The 16,878-nt window shown below is 37.4% G+C and overlaps 1 protein-coding gene across 1 annotated transcript in view; it reads left to right on the top strand.

The window, feature by feature from the left end:
• Positions 1-16,878, top strand: part of LOC104471946 (nesprin-1-like) — a gene marked incomplete at its 3' end in the record, with an annotated part of 92,780 nt that overhangs the window by 14,997 nt on the left and 60,905 nt on the right. The window contains exons 5-11 of the mRNA XM_010087462.1: positions 318-410; positions 2,068-2,246; positions 3,999-4,195; positions 4,338-4,447; positions 12,850-12,957; positions 13,725-13,862; positions 15,040-15,204. Coding sequence (XP_010085764.1) covers positions 318-410; positions 2,068-2,246; positions 3,999-4,195; positions 4,338-4,447; positions 12,850-12,957; positions 13,725-13,862; positions 15,040-15,204 — 990 coding nt within the window. The remainder of the gene's footprint in view (positions 1-317; positions 411-2,067; positions 2,247-3,998; positions 4,196-4,337; positions 4,448-12,849; positions 12,958-13,724; positions 13,863-15,039; positions 15,205-16,878) is intronic.

Below are 16,878 nucleotides of genomic sequence, written 5' to 3'. Positions count from 1 at the left end.
TTTCCCTTTGCTTTTCACGCTAGTCCATATACAGAGGATCTCCGGTTTGTACAATGGTTCTATGTAATTTTTATTGTTCTTCCTACTTGAAATAAAATATTTTTCTACAAATAATAGCATGCAATAGTCTTAAAAATCTTTCATTACCTATAGCTATACTTGTCTGAAAAGTAAAATTGCATCATTCAATTGTTTTTTAATTAAGAAACTTATTTGATTGCAAAAATGCATCAAAAATATAAAACCTATTTAAGAAGTGTTTCACAATTGTTATCATTCCTTGTGTGTGGCAATAACACATTTTCTTTCCTACATAGATTAAGCTCGTCAACATAAACTCAACTGATATTGCTGATGGTAGGCCTTCTATTGTGCTTGGCTTGGTGTGGACCATAATTTTATATTTTCAGGTACTGTGTTTTTTATACCTCAGTGTAACTTGCTCAAGTAATGGATCAGATCATCATTTCATATGAACTGGTGTAGTTCCAGTCTTTCACTGTAGCTAAGTCACTTTGTAATTAACTGAGTATCTGCTCCTGAATAAAGTGACAGTTGATGGTATGGATGCTTCACATTGAGTAAAATTAGATACTTGTCTTTGGAATAGATTGGTCTGGGCCTAGAATGGAGTTCCTTCATCACTGGAACATATTCTTCCACTTTGAAGAATACAAGAGAGCAACAAAAGAAAAGAATAGAATTGTGAATTCTTGGTACAAGTACCTTTAGCAACCTCAATGGTGATTGTGCTGTATGTCTAATTCCAGTGCACCTGATGTCAGACAGTAATTGTTTTCAAATAATACATGTAAGCACACTGATTTCATTGGGAAATGCAAAAATTTGAAAGGAGAAAATTTAGTTGTGAATGATGTCGACGGGATTTGAATTTGTAGAGGAGAAACCATTTGCATTCTGTTGAAGTTAGGTGGGAAGGAAAAATGCCTTTCTAAATCCTGTCCATATGAGTTAGCAAAATGAGTCACAGCTCAACAATTAAAAAACGACTGTTTTTGTTGCTCTTCTTTATGGAATTATTTGGCTTTGGCTCTCTTATGGTGTAGTTTTCATGTCTCAGGGATGCTGTTCTCCTAAGCACCAGCCAGTGCAATGCCTCAATGGTTATGGTTCAGATCTTCTCAGAAGAAAAGTCAGTTACAATTATATTAACATTTTTATTTTAATTTATAGCTCATTGAGATGAATGAGGAAAATGATGTTTCTCAGAGTTACTGAAACTCCAATTCTCTATATCAGTTTTACTTGGGTCTTTTTTTGAGCTTTTCTTCAGCTGTCACAGGCAGACACATCATTTTAACATGAAGGAAAGCAGAAATAGGTGCAGAGTGTGGTTCTTATTATGACAGGCTCATTCTGTGATGTGACTAAACTTTTTTTAACTAGACAGCATAGATGATCTTGAAAGATCCTCTGGGTATAACTTTTTCATGTTTTAGAACCAGATTGTTAGTCAACGCTCTTAAAAGGGTCAAGTTAATTATTTTAATTGATGAAAGGCATGACACAAATAACTGTCATACATCCTTGGCAAGCACTTCTAATGCATGTTGCCTGCAGTACTTTCTCTATTCCTTCACAAGGTACCTCTAAGCAAAGCCACAATTTAATTTGTGCCAAAACAGTACAATAAAGAACCATCCAGATGAGATCGTTGAGGTCACGTCCATTCTTGAATTGAATGAGCCTCCTCTGAAATTAGTGGATTGTTTTATAATTTGAATTCAAGCTAAATGTAAGCCGTTGTCTCCTATTTAAATGGTAATTTACCATTCCAGATAACATGTCACGCTTGCATATTGTTCTAGCTGTAGGGTGTCAAGAAAGTCCTTGCTTGCTAGATACCCTGTACTTCTGAAATTAAGACCATCATCTGGGCACATACATTAGCATTTTTGAAGCTACTTTAGTGGACAGTTAAATAAAACACAACATGTTAATCATAGCTTCTGCCCAACTTTATTTTGCAGTTGTATTAGGAACTTATTTAAGACAGCGGTGAGAATTAAGAAGATTATCTACAAACCATCTATTTTTTCCCCACAGATTGAAGAGCTTACCAGCAACCTCCCACAGCTGCAGTCCTTGTCTAGCAGCGCTTCCTCTGTGGAGAGTGTTGTCAGTTCAGAAACTGCAAGTCCCCCGAGCAAACGGAAGGTGGTAACCAAGGTCCAAGGAAGTGCCAGAAAGGCTTTGTTAAAATGGATACAGTACACAGCAGCAAAGTAAGTAACCTACAAATGAACTGAATTTATATCTTAAGTGCAAGCTTGTTCTTCAGATTCTAAACTCTGGTAGTCAGGGATTGTTGTTTTGCTCTGTATTCATATAACACCTCCCTGTGATCATATTCTTTTTAACAACTGAGGCTCCTAAATGTTACCATCATGTAACAAATACTGAATAACAATTTGCATTAATTTTACAAGCAATCACATTTTGTGGTCTCTGAATAAAGAATGGGATTATGTTTGGCAGAATGAGGAACTGGAAGGGGACTTAGTTGTCTGGATGACAGTGTATTAGTCCTGCTGCCAAAACACTTGATGTGACATTGCAAGTCCCCCACTGACTTAACGTTCCTCAGTGACAGAGCTTGTAGGAGCACTAAATTCTGGCATTTGTTGCTGAAAGGCAGGTGATGAAAAATTAGGAATATCCTTCTCCAGTTTTGTGGTACAAGGGGCATATTTCCACAAAAATTGCCCTAAATTTTCTTTCTTTTTAATCAAAGCTATTTTGGAGCTACTTCTTGTTATATGTTTTTAACTTAAAAATCTTCTCCTTTATTTGGTATAATTATCCCATGTTTTCTCTGGTTCCTAAAAGGCATGGAAAAAAAAGCAGATATTAGATCAAAGATACAATAGTAGTTTGTTGGCTTCCACTATAAGAAAATAAAACCCAAAAATATAACAGAATAAAATGAATTTGTTTGTTCAAATTAATTAATCATTGCTATTTCAAGAGATTGGTCGTGTAAAACATGGAGGGGAAATGGCCAGTTATAGAGTGGTGCCTCAGAGAAAAGAAATACAGTTGTAAAGATACCGAAGGACAGTACCGTTTGCCTAGCCCTGCTTCACATTGTAATTTGCAAGGGCTAGCTCATTAAGTCAGGGAAAGTGTTTCACTGATCTCAGTGAGCTTTGAATGAAGCCTTCATCCAGAGTTACTGTTGCTGTGAACCTCTTAATGTCAAGACTACCTTAGCGTCTAAATGTGTCCTCAAATAAAGTTTGCATGCTCAGACAAAGTAAAAAAAAAGTCTTGCAGTCTGTGGACCACCATACCTTTCAGAATTACTTTTAAAATAAGCAGTCAGAAGTGTGATTCAGTTCTGATTACTTTCTCAATGTATATTGCTATTACTTGATCATTTGCGTTTATTTTTTAGTGAACATGTTAAGTGTTCTAGGTGTATGAAATTATAGTATCGCTCATACTTTTGGTAAGAATATAAAGACATTTGTGTGTTACATTTTCATCTGAACAGCAGTGATGTCACAGTTCATGCTTCTAGTTTAAAAGATAACAGATTAATACAGACTTTTTTTTTTTTTTGTATGATACTGATGTACCTAACTGAACTGCAGTAGTTATAATGGAGGGAGATATAGAGTGCTTTATAGTGAGGGAGAGGATAATGAATGGAGCTGCATACATCTGTGTGTGTCATACAAGAACCTTGAGAACTTTGTCAACTTTATTTGTTCAAAATAACATTGCCTTATTGCCACTAGCAAGCCCTCTGGATACAAATACAGTATGTATATGACAAAAATCTCTTCAGTCTTCATAGGCAGAAGTGATTTTTTGCAGTGGACAGATGGTTGATGTGATTAGCACTGCAGGAACAACAGGTGGTTTAGGTTTAATGATGGGTAGCCCCTGGGTGGAGCATCCTGTCTCCTCCCCTATTTCATCTAGTCTTCATGGTGTTGTAAGTAATTTTCTTTTTCTTTCATATTCTTTAGGCAAGTTGGAATTGAAATCAAAGATTTTGGACAAAGTTGGCGGAGTGGTGTTGCATTTCATTCTGTTATTCATGCTATCCGCCCAGATTTAGTGGACATGGAGAAAGTGAAGGGAAGGTCAAATAGAGAAAACTTGGAAGAAGCCTTCACACTCGCAGAAGCAGAACTAGGAATTCCAAGACTCCTTGATCCAGAAGGTACTACAATGCATAGTTGAAAAAAGTTTGACCTGCTTGCATGGGTTAAATCAGATGTGGTAATTCATAGTGTTTAGACATTTAAGCAGCATTTTGTGCCATTCAGCTAAAAATTAATCTACTGTGTTCTATACTTGTCTAGATGTGGATGTTGACAAGCCAGATGAAAAGTCTGTCATGACCTACGTAGCCCAGTTTTTGAAGTACTATCCTGATCCTCATCATACAGTGACTGATGTGCAGGAGAATTATGTAAGTTTCTTGTGCATAACTATATGAATCAGTTCGTCATGGGGGGGGGCTTTATAAATGCATTTATAGCTCTCTTATAGTATAGTGTGTTTCTTTTTATGAGCAGTTAAAGTGAAAAGCAAGCACGATTAGAAAACTGGGAAGGATTAGCTGAGAATACAGGAACTAGAGTTACAGATGTTTATTAGTAGATGGAGAAAGTAGAGTGGTGATCCTGCAGAGATTTTCCTATTTTCAGCAGTAAGAGCCAAAAATAATGCAAGTAGTTATTGTAGATGATAGTAGCAAACCGATGGATCCTAAAGTTCTCTAAGAGGAACGTAACGGGCATAACACCAATGACACTGCAATAATTTGTTATCTGAAGCGATGCATCACTAATTTTATCATACTGGCTTTCTGGATAAGAACAAGAATGGTCCAATAGATTGCTAAGGTGTACTCTCTGAACTTTTTGCACTCAGTTACATTTTTGACCCAGGTTTCTCTCTATTGCACAGTGATGTTTGACTATTCACTCTAAGGAGTTTTTTTCAGTCATGTTTTTCTTGTTTTCTTATATGCTCTATCTCATTGCCTTTGCGCTAGAGTGGCTATACTCAGTGATGCCAAGTGATCATGACTCACTTCCATGATCCTCAACATTTGCTTTCTTCATGGCAAACACAGGAAACACTGCTGAGACAATCTGCTCAGCCCCAGCAAGACAGAAAGAGGAAGAACTTTTTATCTGTGTTTCTTTGCATTCCCTACAGAGCTATAGAAGAGCTTTGAAAGGAGTGAATCTCTGTCCTTATGGCTATGTGTGGCTAAGGGAACTGTAGCTTTGCTGTCCCATTTCAGGGCCTGAGCACTGGATTTTTTCATTTTCGTTGCTGTAACATTGATCTGAGGGCGTACATGTACCAATGCCACAGCATCCCACCGAGCAGTAGATGCTGAAGTAAAGGGAGTGAGCACTGAAGCCCCATGCTGTGGCCCATCATCTCCATACCATGGTGCACAATGCAGTTTCCATTGCCAGCAGCCTCAGCCAGGTCTGCTGCCTGTGCTGGGGTGGGATTTTGAAGAACAGCCTCACCACCTTTCTTCTGAGCTTTATGCAGTCACAACACAGGAGAACGCAGGACTCAGCCACTGCATGCTCTGCCTGCCTCCGTCTATACCCACAGAGACGACAGCACATGAGCTGTGAAAGGGAAACTACCTAGTTGCCTCCAGAATTCTCAGTGAATTTCTAGGAAGTGCAACAGCATGAATTCATCAGTTTGACATGCTTAGTTCAAGATCACTCCCTCTTCCTAGATATCGCTAAGATATTCCAGTAGCAATCCAGGTGAATTTTGGGACAACCGCTGGTCCCCTGCATGCCACACTGCAGATATCAGTAACCCCCAGACTTTGGGAAGAAAGTAAGAGATTGACATTGCACTAAATTTCGAATGTCATCATTCTTCCTTTCCTTGAGGAATAACTATATTCCTTCTCACACCCCTGCTGGAGTGCTTGGCAGTTTGAGACAAAATCTACTTCTCCAGTAGAGTCTCCAGTCAAGAGTAGCAATGGGACCCTCAATTTTTTTTTGACACAAATTCTGCTAATCCATCTCTGGAGAAATTCTCATCCCTATCAGGAATCTATGTCCACTCTATACCTCGCTCCCTAGTCCTGTCTACTATAACTTCCAATTCCTTTGCCTCTGGTTATGGTACAAAATGATGACCACATGGCATGTGATAGGTTGATGCGAGAGATCCTGGGTGCATCCAGGCCATTAAGCAATGCACAAAATGTCCAGGACCCCAAATAGTCACTGGCCCTGAAGCAGTGAAATATACAGAAGAAACAGCAATGCTTTTGTCTATTTAGAACTGGATAGATATAAGCTCTCAAATGGCTACACTTTTGTCACAGTTTGGTCTTTCATTACTATAAACTTTTGTATTTCTGTCATATGTCACAGAGAGAACCTTATTCTGCACTCAACTGCTTTACTTCTGACTTTTCAGGGAGAATCTGTAAAATATAATAAAATTTCTTATACTCAGAACTTGCATTTTAAGATACTTGATCTGGAGAGGGACTCTTTTATCAGGGAGTGTAGTGGTAGGACGAGGGGTAACAGTTTTAAACTGAAAGAAGGTAGATTTAGGTTAGATGTTATGAAGAAATATTTTACTGTGAGGGTGGTGAGGCACTGGACCAGGTTGCCCAGAGAAGCTGTGGATGCCCCATCCCTGGAGGGGTTCAAGGCCAGGCTGGATGAGGCTTTGAGCAACCTGGTCTAGTGGGAGGTGTCCCTGCCCATGGCAGGGGGGTTGGAACTGGATGGTCTGTAAGGGCCCTTCCAGCCGAAACAATTCTGTGATTCTATGATTCTCAAGAAAATTTTAGTGATAGGCATGGCAGACTATCATATACAAATTCCAACAAATGTTCGGACCTTAGTTTACACAGTTTTGGAGGGGAGGAGGGAAGAAGCCAGGAGTTAATGCAGTTGATCCTGTTGACTGCAGGATACCTAGATGAAACAAGATATCCAGATAATCCTTGGCAAAATAATTGTCATTCATACTACTTCATGCTTATGGAGAGATTCTAGTGATGAAAATCCAACAATGCAGTTTAAAAATATACAGTCATAAATATTGCATTCCATATTTATACAGCATTTGAAGAGAAATATTGCATCTGACCTGTGTTAAGTGTCTGCTGTAGAATGAGATGAGTTGGGCAGTAGATCCTGGATGCAACTGTATTTTTCTATCTGTCAAAAAGAACTGAAAGAGTGACTATCTGTGTCAGTGGCAGATGCCTACATATAGTTAGAAAAATCCTGCTTCAGAGTGGAGTGTGTCTGGGTGGTTTTTAATGGCGTATTGGGGGAAGATTTCTAACCCTCTCCCGCTGCCCTCCAGCCAACTCAGCTGCCACTGTGTTTCCTCAAGATGTGTTGTCCACACAAATTCCTGTTAATCTTACCTACTGATTCAATGCTCAGTTTATAAGGAATTTGCATTGGAAGAAGTAGAGTAATGATTGAAATTTATCCCTTATTTGTGGTCAGAGGGAACAGCTATTTGCATGTGCATTTCCAGAATTAAAAGTATCCCATACATGGATCAGCTATGCACATACGTGAGCTTGTGTAGTCAACACATCTGAAATAATCACAGTTATTCCAAGGTAAGTCACTATTTTTCCAGATAAAATAAATCATGTAGTGACTAGTAATCTGGAAATCAGATCTAATATGAAAACTACTCCACTAGATATGATATAGGCACATGAATTTGGTAATATTTTAAGTACATCTTGTCTTCTCAGACATGTGGCTCTTTTATTGTTCTCTTTGGACTTTTTGCCTGCTTTGCTTTATTTTGTTTGCTTCTTTTTTTTTTCTTCTTCTTCTTGGTTTCCCATTTGTTTCATATTGCTAGGAACTTCAAGCAATCCCAACTTTTGTAATTTCTTTTATGAAATTTAAGGTAAGGGTAGTATGCTCCAGAATAACTGCTTGAACTGGACCTTTCATGCCTGTTATCTGTTTTAATCCTGCACTTATTTGACTTCAGATTTTCAGTGGTTTTATGTACATTGGTTTACTAGCCTTACTTCAATCTTTCCAAAATGCAGATAAATTAACATAATGAGTCTAAGTCTGCCTTCTTACATGATCTGATCATGACAGCCTAATTCTTAATTTTGCAAATAATTTTACAGAAATATTATTAAAAAGTAAGTCAACTTTATTATAAGAAACTCAGACTATGCTTTTGGTTTTCTTAAGTATAGATATAAGCATGAAAAAATAGATATAGATCAATGTTTCTACTCATCTAATCTCATTTTAGATGAATATTTTTGTATGTCTTTAGGTTTATACCGTAGATACTAGATTGTGTGTGTGATTGTGCAAGTGATGTATATGGACTGTGTATTAGAAGGAAAGAGCATTCATGTGTGATTGCATGATATGCACTGCTCCTTTTTTCACATAAATTATGATGTTTTAAAAATATACTTTTTTAATAAACTTGGACATCTAGATACTTATTTTCTAGTATTAACTTGGGGAGGTTCAGAAATCTAACATGTAGAGTAATTGAAATGAACATTCAGAGGTGAAACTGGAAGACTGCAGAAGTGAATATATTATGAAAAAAAAATAGCAGATATCACTGTAGTCAGTCATTAGTTTTTATAGTTTGACCTGATCCAATTAATTGCCTTGGTTCTGCACTCACTTTTGTGTTGGAGTTTTGTTTTGGTTGGTTGGTTGGGTTTTTTTTAATAGGTTATTTTCAAGTAAGTATGATCAAGGATTCATCTCATATTATGTATATCTAACTAGTGATGTGTGTTGAAGTGAAGATTAATACTGATAGCAGAATTCTTCACATCTTCTCAATCTATTCAAGCAAGTTTGGGCAGCTTTAATGGGACCTTCTTGTACGTTCTTAGCCCTGCACAGCCCCTATGCATTGCTGCTTAAGCTAGTGAAGTTTTGAAGTGGTGAAAACTCTGTGAATTTCTTTATCTTGGTATAAATTTAACTACAGAAGAAGCACTCTCCTTCAAAGTATTTCTGATGTAAAGTCTCTTCCTGTGCTCTGATGAGCAAGTAATTCGGAAGATAATCCTGTCACCTCTAATAGCTTTATGCCAGCAGAGTTCCCCAATGTAAGAGGAATTTCCTGAGCAGCAACTGCAAAAATAACTTTCTAAGCTCTTCCAGTGATTTACTGTCTACTTGCACAGACAGGCATTAATAGGACATCGCTAAAGATGGTACTTGGCTCAGCATTCACCATGCATCTGCAATACCATTGTCAGTGAACATGTTTCAGTAATGTATATACAGATATACATCCAGTAAAACATATGTATATAAGCCAGAGTTTTCAAAAGGATTTGCATAATTAATTGATACATGTAGAAACATTTTTAAAGGGACTTGAGTTTCTGTACACGTAAGCAATACAATAGTTCAACATTTCTTAAGAAAAGATTACTTCATTTTTTAGATTTAAAAGTTCCTGTTTGAAAATTCTATCCTGCCCATGCCTGAGAATTTGAACAGTTCACCTGGTTTATAATTACGTATTGGAGAACCCAACAAAGTACTCTTTCCAGTGCGTAATTAAATTTCTCATGAAACACAAATGTGTATTTTTAGCTCTTCAAACACCAAAGTATTCTGTATTATGTAATTTTTAAATTAACTCTGGTGAATCAGTTAATAAAATAATGTTTTGACTTTGAGTCTGGGCTAAAAACTTTCTTTGTAGATCTAAATTGTACTCCCTAATCATATTGGAACTTATAAACACTTTTCTCTAATTGCTTTCTTTGATGTTCTTTGGCAGCTGAGTGCTCCAGTTCTGTTAATCTCTGCAAACCAGTGAATATGCATAGAATGGTGTAAGGATAAATTAATACTTTAAAATGCTTTTTGGAAGTAGCATGCAGAAGTCATAGTGGCTCTAGATAAATTGAAATATATGTGATCAGAGTTCAGTGATCCTCATACTGGGGAAAGCACAAGTAGTTATAATTATTTTAGATAACTTTGGTGGTTTATGTTCTGATAGGTATGCTACTTCAGATGTGCAGGCTTTAGAAAATAGTTTACATATCTGTTAGAATATCCTTTTCATATTTTTTTCCTAAGATTGAGAACCACTAGACACTAATGAAATCTTGTTTTAAGAATGATAGCTCATTAAAACTGGGGGTGTTGGTGACAGTTGCCTTGGTGTCTTAGAAAGTGATTTGTTTATGTTGACTACCCAAACTGAGACTTTAAAATGCTTTTGTTTCAACCAAGGACCACAGAACCAAGTTTGCAGGTGATAAATGATGCATTGAACTGGAAACCTGTGAAAATGTATTAATAAATAAATGAAATGCTTATCATTCATTGTTGCACAACATCTTTAACAGCATTCAGTTAGGTAGTTACTGAAACACCTACATCTTCTTCAATTAAAATGAACAAAAAATTGTCTAACTAAATAGTAAAAAAAAAAAAACCACAGAAAACTCAATGTCACCTGTTACCTTTATGTTTTAACTTTAAGATTTAAGAGAGGTGTGACTGTTCCTGTTCTTTATCTTCAGGTACCATAGAGATGTTCTTGATCCTGGTGGTATTCTATTTTAAAAAGATTTGTTCAGACCCAGCTTTAGCTATTATTAAATTTTTGAGCTATGTTGACAGGAATCTTGCAAAATACCTGTTTTGCTCACATTGCTGTGTGAACAGTTGCAGCCATACAGATGCTCTTCTTGCAAAGGCTTACCTGTAAGAGGTGCTTCTCAGCAGAAAGAATGTGAGCCATAGAGGAATAAAAGCCAGTGTTTTACAAAACTGAATTTATAGTGTGAACTAAAAGTAATATACACCACATTGTGACATACTTATTCTCTTCCTGACTTCAAGAATATCTTACTTAAGGTTTCACTAAGTAGGATTGTTGTAGTACTTACAATCCATTAAAATGCATAGTTTAGTATTGCCTTTGTAGATCTGACAGCGAAATACTAATAGAGGTATCAATAGTCTCACTAAAGTTATAAACTCTAATGAATGGAGTGCATTTAATACCAAAGTTCTTTTTTTTGATGGCTGAATGAGTTAAGAATTCTCTCCTCTCATATTCTTCTGCTCACAGGGGTGTAGTCCTGGCTTTGCAGTTTATCTCAAAGAATCTTGATGCTATTTTTCTGCACACAGAGACAACTATCAGATCAGAAGAGGAGGGATTTTTCTATACTTAAATGATTTGAGAAGTTAGAAGCACTAGGAGTTTTGGCTTCTTGGGACACTATGTGCAGTCAAGGAAATCCCAGCATTACAAATAGCTGGAGCAGGGAAGTGTCTTATGTGACCTATACTGTTTCTCAGGTATCAACTTCTGTCAAATGTCAGAAGACAGAAGCATGAGCTATAGTGAACTTTGTTCTAGCACAGCTGCTCTAATATCATGTTAACCTTGCTGCAGTTACCCAGATAGGAATTTACTTAGCGAGTTAATAGATATAATATCTGTGATATTTGCACAATCTGTTGTGCAAATTCTGTCCAATCAACTACTGCTGTTTTGAGATTCAGTAAGAGAATTAGTAGAAATACATTAAAGGAAGGTTGATTTCCTGTCGGAGGATCCTGTCCTTTTCTCAGCTGAAATGAAGCAATAGCTCTACGCTTTTAAAATTATTAAGGGAATTTTAACATACTTGAGGCAGCTTTCAAAGTAAGGAATCATAATTGGCTCCCATCCTGGGTTAAGCTCTTTTCTTAAAAGAAACTATGTTGTTTCTTAAATACAGCCAATGGCTATTCTTTTTTTGTCACGGGGACCAGTTTTTCTTGTCTCATGTAATGCTTGAAACTTAATTACTCATTTTAGGTGATTAACTCATACAACGTGCTGCTGCATTTGTTCTCTGTAATCGATCTGTTTCTGACAAGTTTTACAGTAATTTGGCTTCTTTGCTTTCAAAGAGTAGCTTCTGATGAATAGCCAGCTGAAAAACTGAGGTGGACACTTGTATCCTCCTTGATTAGCTTGCTTACTCAGTGCACAAAAAACTTTCTGTTGTCTGATAACTTTCTCATATAACATACTCACAGACCTGAGATTCCCTGTTAGTATTTTTCTATTCACTGCCAGGTCACTGCATTCTGCAGAGAACTTTGCAGCCTTGCAAAGCACTGGTGCCATAACAGACTGAAGTGTTAAAGAAAAATTGTAAAACAAATATGCTGTTCTTCAAAGCTGTAAAATGGCTTGGAAGGAAAAGAAGCTGAATATGATAGGGTTTTCTTCCTTTTTTTTTTTTTAATTTTCCTTGTTAAAACATTCTCTATTAAAATATTTTACCAATGTCTGAACTTGAAACTTGATGTCAAGGATTGCCCTAAAGTCATTCACAAAATAACTTATTTTTTCAGCAATAGCAGACCAGATAATAAAATAGTGGTAAAAGGTGATAAATCCTCTCCTGTCTCAGCTTAATTAGATTTTCTGAAAAATGACTCTGCAAATATGTGGAAGACTAAAATTAGCTGTTGATGTATTTTTTAAAGCACAATTTAAGTTCCGATGAGAATTGCAAGTAATATCTCTGAAACTGCAATGTGTCAAATTGGCATGATTTCACCACTGTAAGACTCATGTCTAGATGCTGAGTTCTCCTCTTATACTCAGGAACTGCTTTTCAGATAGGCTGTATGAAGATAAGTGATGAGAGAATTGAGCCCAGATGTTCCATTTGCTTTCACTACAACTAATGGCCTTGACTTGCTAGAGATATGTTAATTTCTGGACTATATCTGACACATCTACTAATAGGCTGCAATGGTTTTTTTTGTATGTGGTTGTACTAAATCATAGAAGGAAGACAGACTGATGCTGAGAGACCTAAAAGTGTGGGCAGAACAATTTGAAAGAGACTTAGCCCGAGCACAGGTGGTAGAAACAAGCTTACAGGAGAAATACCAGGTAAGCACTAGGGAAGATTTTCTATGATAAGACATTATTGTAATTTTTATGTGTAACATGCACTGTAGTATTTTATGCAATCTGTATATATGGTAGTCAATATATTGTAGTTTAAAGAAATAAGGACACAAACTGTTTTGCCTTTTGTTGGTGGAGGAATTATAATGGCAGCTCCAGCTTTGCTACGTAGAACAGTGCACAGATGGCTTGCCTAACACAGAGCTTTTTCTAGCAGTGTGAAGAAGGACTGTCCTAGTTAGAAGTGAGCATGTGTCTGCACAGTCCTTCCAGATCCTGCGTGATATAGCTCAGATGGGAGGTATGACTGAAGGCTGGATGAGGTGACAGGTGGAGAGGACAGAGCTTAGAGCTTCATTTTTAACCCCTCTCTCAAAGGTTAATGTCTAAATTGGCAATATAAATTTTGACCTAAATTTTTTCCTGAAGGTTGGCTGTTCTCTAAAAGCAGACACTCTCTGTCACAAGTAGCATTTAATCCATTTGCTAGTTTGTCTGATCAATTATTATTTCCTTTCATATAGGGTTCAGGCGTCTGATAACTGAAGGGAATACAGAAGTCCTATCTACAGTCTATTGAAACCTTTGATAAAACACATTTCAGTGTAAATATGCAAGTTTACTGCTACTCCTCTTTGGGAAAGATTATGACTTCTGTCAGTACAAAATTGTCATAGGTTGTAGAACTCCATAAATGTTGCAGAATTCTTTACTCTGTACTACATTGGTTTTATTTTCTCTTTGTGCAGTCATTTAAGCATTTCAGAGTACAATATGAGGTAAAAAGGAAACAGATTGAACTTGCAACCCAGTCATTAAGGAAAGATGGTAAATTATCACTTGATCAAGCTATGGTGAAGCAGGCGTGGGACAGAGTTTCTTCCAGGGTAGGTAGAAAATTATTATGCTATATATTTTTTCTTAAATGAAGGACACAAATTTAAAATCATTTAGACATATGTTTGTTATTAATTTTATTACACATTAGGAACCTTAAAATGAACCAAATCTCTAGCACTGTTGAATTATTTTGCATTTGTTTTGAGAACATTTACTGCATGGTAATTTTTAATATTGCTCAAAGACAGAATTTGAACTTTAAGAAAAGGACTGTCCTTTGAGGTGTCCCTTAATTTGAAAATGTGTTAACAGTGCTTAGCCAGGTTAAAAACATTGTTGATAATAACAAAAAGTATGCACAATACCCCTTCAAAATGCAATGTTTTAATGTAAATTGCTAGAGTTATCTGAGAAATTCTAATGTAACATTTTTTAATTAACTAAAAAAAAGTTTCTGTGTAGTACTGAATACTTTATCAGTAAATGGGGCTTTAATGCTATTTTTGACGTGGTTGCAATTGAAATTTATTAATATTAGTATTTGTGATAGTAAGTTTTGTAATAGTTGAATGAAAAATCCCAAGTAAGTTATATTGTTTGTCATAAATAAGAAGTTATTAAATCATTATTACTCAGTGTATATTCATGGGGTTTTTTATGTGGTATATTTAACAGAGGTTCTGTTTAAAAATATTCTGGAGCATTGTAATAATTTTCGTTATTTTTCACTCCCATAGCTGGGATTGCCAATAAGAAACAATATTTTACTGCTATATTCTTGACTTCACAGTCCTTTGAGACTCATTTTCACTTTCCACATAGTAAATATATTCAAAATAGAGATAAAAATATTTTATGCGAGAGCATTAAATAAATTGCATTAGATGGAAAAAGATCTCATCCCTTGCTGTGTGTGTTAACTGATGAAATTCCACATCTTTAGCTTGTCAGTTGTTCCAGTATATATTTGATCAGTTCTGTAACCCAATTACCATTCTGGAAGGGAAATACATTGAATCAATGAATCCTTAGAGAGTTTTTGCTGCCTGTGAGGATGCCATAATTTCAGAACTAATGTGAACTCATATGCCTAGGTTTCTGTCTCAAACACACTCTGTTATGTGGGGTTTTTACCTTACAGTATAAAGTCTGATTTTTCTCAAGCTACTTGTTTGTGTAGTTAAGCAAGGAAGGAAGTTCAAACCTCTCATTTTTATTTCCTAGCTACTTGATTGGCACATACACCTTGATAAATCTCTTCCTGCACCTTTGGGTACCATAGGTGCTTGGCTGTATAGAGCAGAGGCTGCTCTGAGGGAAGAAGTAACACTTCAGCAAGCTCATGAGGAAACAGCAAATATAATACACCGGAAGCTTGAACAACATAAGGTAGATCTACATGCATTCATTCTGTGCGTTATATTTCATTGTTTCTAAAGCTGTAAATGATCCATACTATACAAAGACTATTACTTCTGGTTTCTGTGGGTGGTGTCATCTTGATGGTAGCTAAGTCTAGGTGTCTTTTAGTGATGACTTGAACTGTGATATCTGTGTAACTTACAAGCAATATTCAAAATTCCTCTATCTGAAAGATATCAGGTATTAATATCTGATTGTTTCCCTATTCTAGGATTTTGTTGGGTAAAATTCCGTAGGGAGCTCATAATTTGGGTACATTGTTCAACCAATATGATTTTACTAGGTGAAACAGGAGAGAACAAACATACTAAGTGTGCTGAGAGTCAGTGCAGGTGATATGCACTGGAGAAAAAAATGGAATGGATTGAATTTTCGTGGGGTTGTGATGACAAATAGCATGAGAAGTCCCCTCTGCTGTGGTAAACAGGACACTTTTCCAGATGAATTTAAGTACTTTTGCCATTATTATTTGCTGAGTCCAAGTTCTCATTTAAAATCAAAACTGAGAGGTTTGTCTGTGCGTTGGAAGCAACTGAGCAACAGAGCAACTGATATTATCTACCTGGATTTGTGCAAAGCATTTAACACTGTCCTGCATGACGTCCTTGTCTCTAAATGGCAGAGACATGGATTTGACGAAGGGACCACTCAGTGGATAAGGAACTGGCTGGATGGTCACACTCAAAGAGTTGCGGTCAACAGCTCAATGTCCAAGTGGAGACCAAGTGGTGTTCTGCAGGGGTCAGTACTGGGACCAGTGTTGTTCAACATCTTTGTTGGAGACATGGACAGTGGGATTGAGTGCACCCTCAGCAAGTTTGCCGATGACACGAAGCTGTGTGGTGTGGTCAACATACTCAAGGGAAGGGGTGCCATCCAGAGGGACCTTGACAGGCTGGAGAGGTGGGCCTGTGCAAACCCCATGAAGTTCAATAAGGTCAAGTGCAAGGTCCTGCACGTGGGTTGGGGCAATCCCAAGCACAAATACAGGCTGGGCGGAGAAAGGATTGAAAGCATCCCTGAGGAGAAGCACTTGGGGGTATTGGTTGATGAGAAGCTGAACATGAGCCGGCAGTGTGTGCTTGCAGCCCAGAAAGCCAATTGTGTCCTGGGCTGCATCAAAAGAAGTGTGACCAGCAGCTCAAGGGAGGTGATTCTCCCCCTCTACTCTGCTCTCATGAGACCCCACCTGGAGTACTGCATCCAGTTCAGGAGTCTTCAGCACAGGAAGGATGTGGACCTGTTGGAGTGAGTCTAGAGGAGGGTCACAAAAATGATCAAAGGGCTGGAGCACCACCCATGTGAGTACAGGCTGAAAGAGTTGGGGTTGTTCAGCCTGGAGAAGAGAGCGTTCTGGGGAGACCTTATAGCAGCCTTCCAGTGCTGAAAGGGGGCTACAGGAGAGATGGGGAGGGACTCTTTATCAGGGAGTGTAGTGATAAGATGAGGGATAACGGTTTTAAACTGAAAGAGGGTAGATTTAGATTAGATATTAGGAAGAAATATTTTACTGTGAGGGTGGTGTGGCACTGGAGCAGGTTGCCCAGAGAAGCTGTGGATGCCCCATCCTTGGAGGTGTTCAAGGCCAGGCTGGATGAGGCTTTGAGCAACCTGGGCTAGTGGGAGGTGTCCCTGCAAATG

The sequence above is a fragment of the Pterocles gutturalis genome, unplaced genomic scaffold (genome assembly GCF_000699245.1).
Source record: "Pterocles gutturalis isolate BGI_N339 unplaced genomic scaffold, ASM69924v1 scaffold8541, whole genome shotgun sequence".
Classification (NCBI taxonomy): Eukaryota; Metazoa; Chordata; class Aves; order Pterocliformes; family Pteroclidae; genus Pterocles; species Pterocles gutturalis.
The sequence above is the reverse complement of the archived record's forward strand: the minus strand, read 5'-3'. Positions and strand labels throughout refer to the sequence as shown.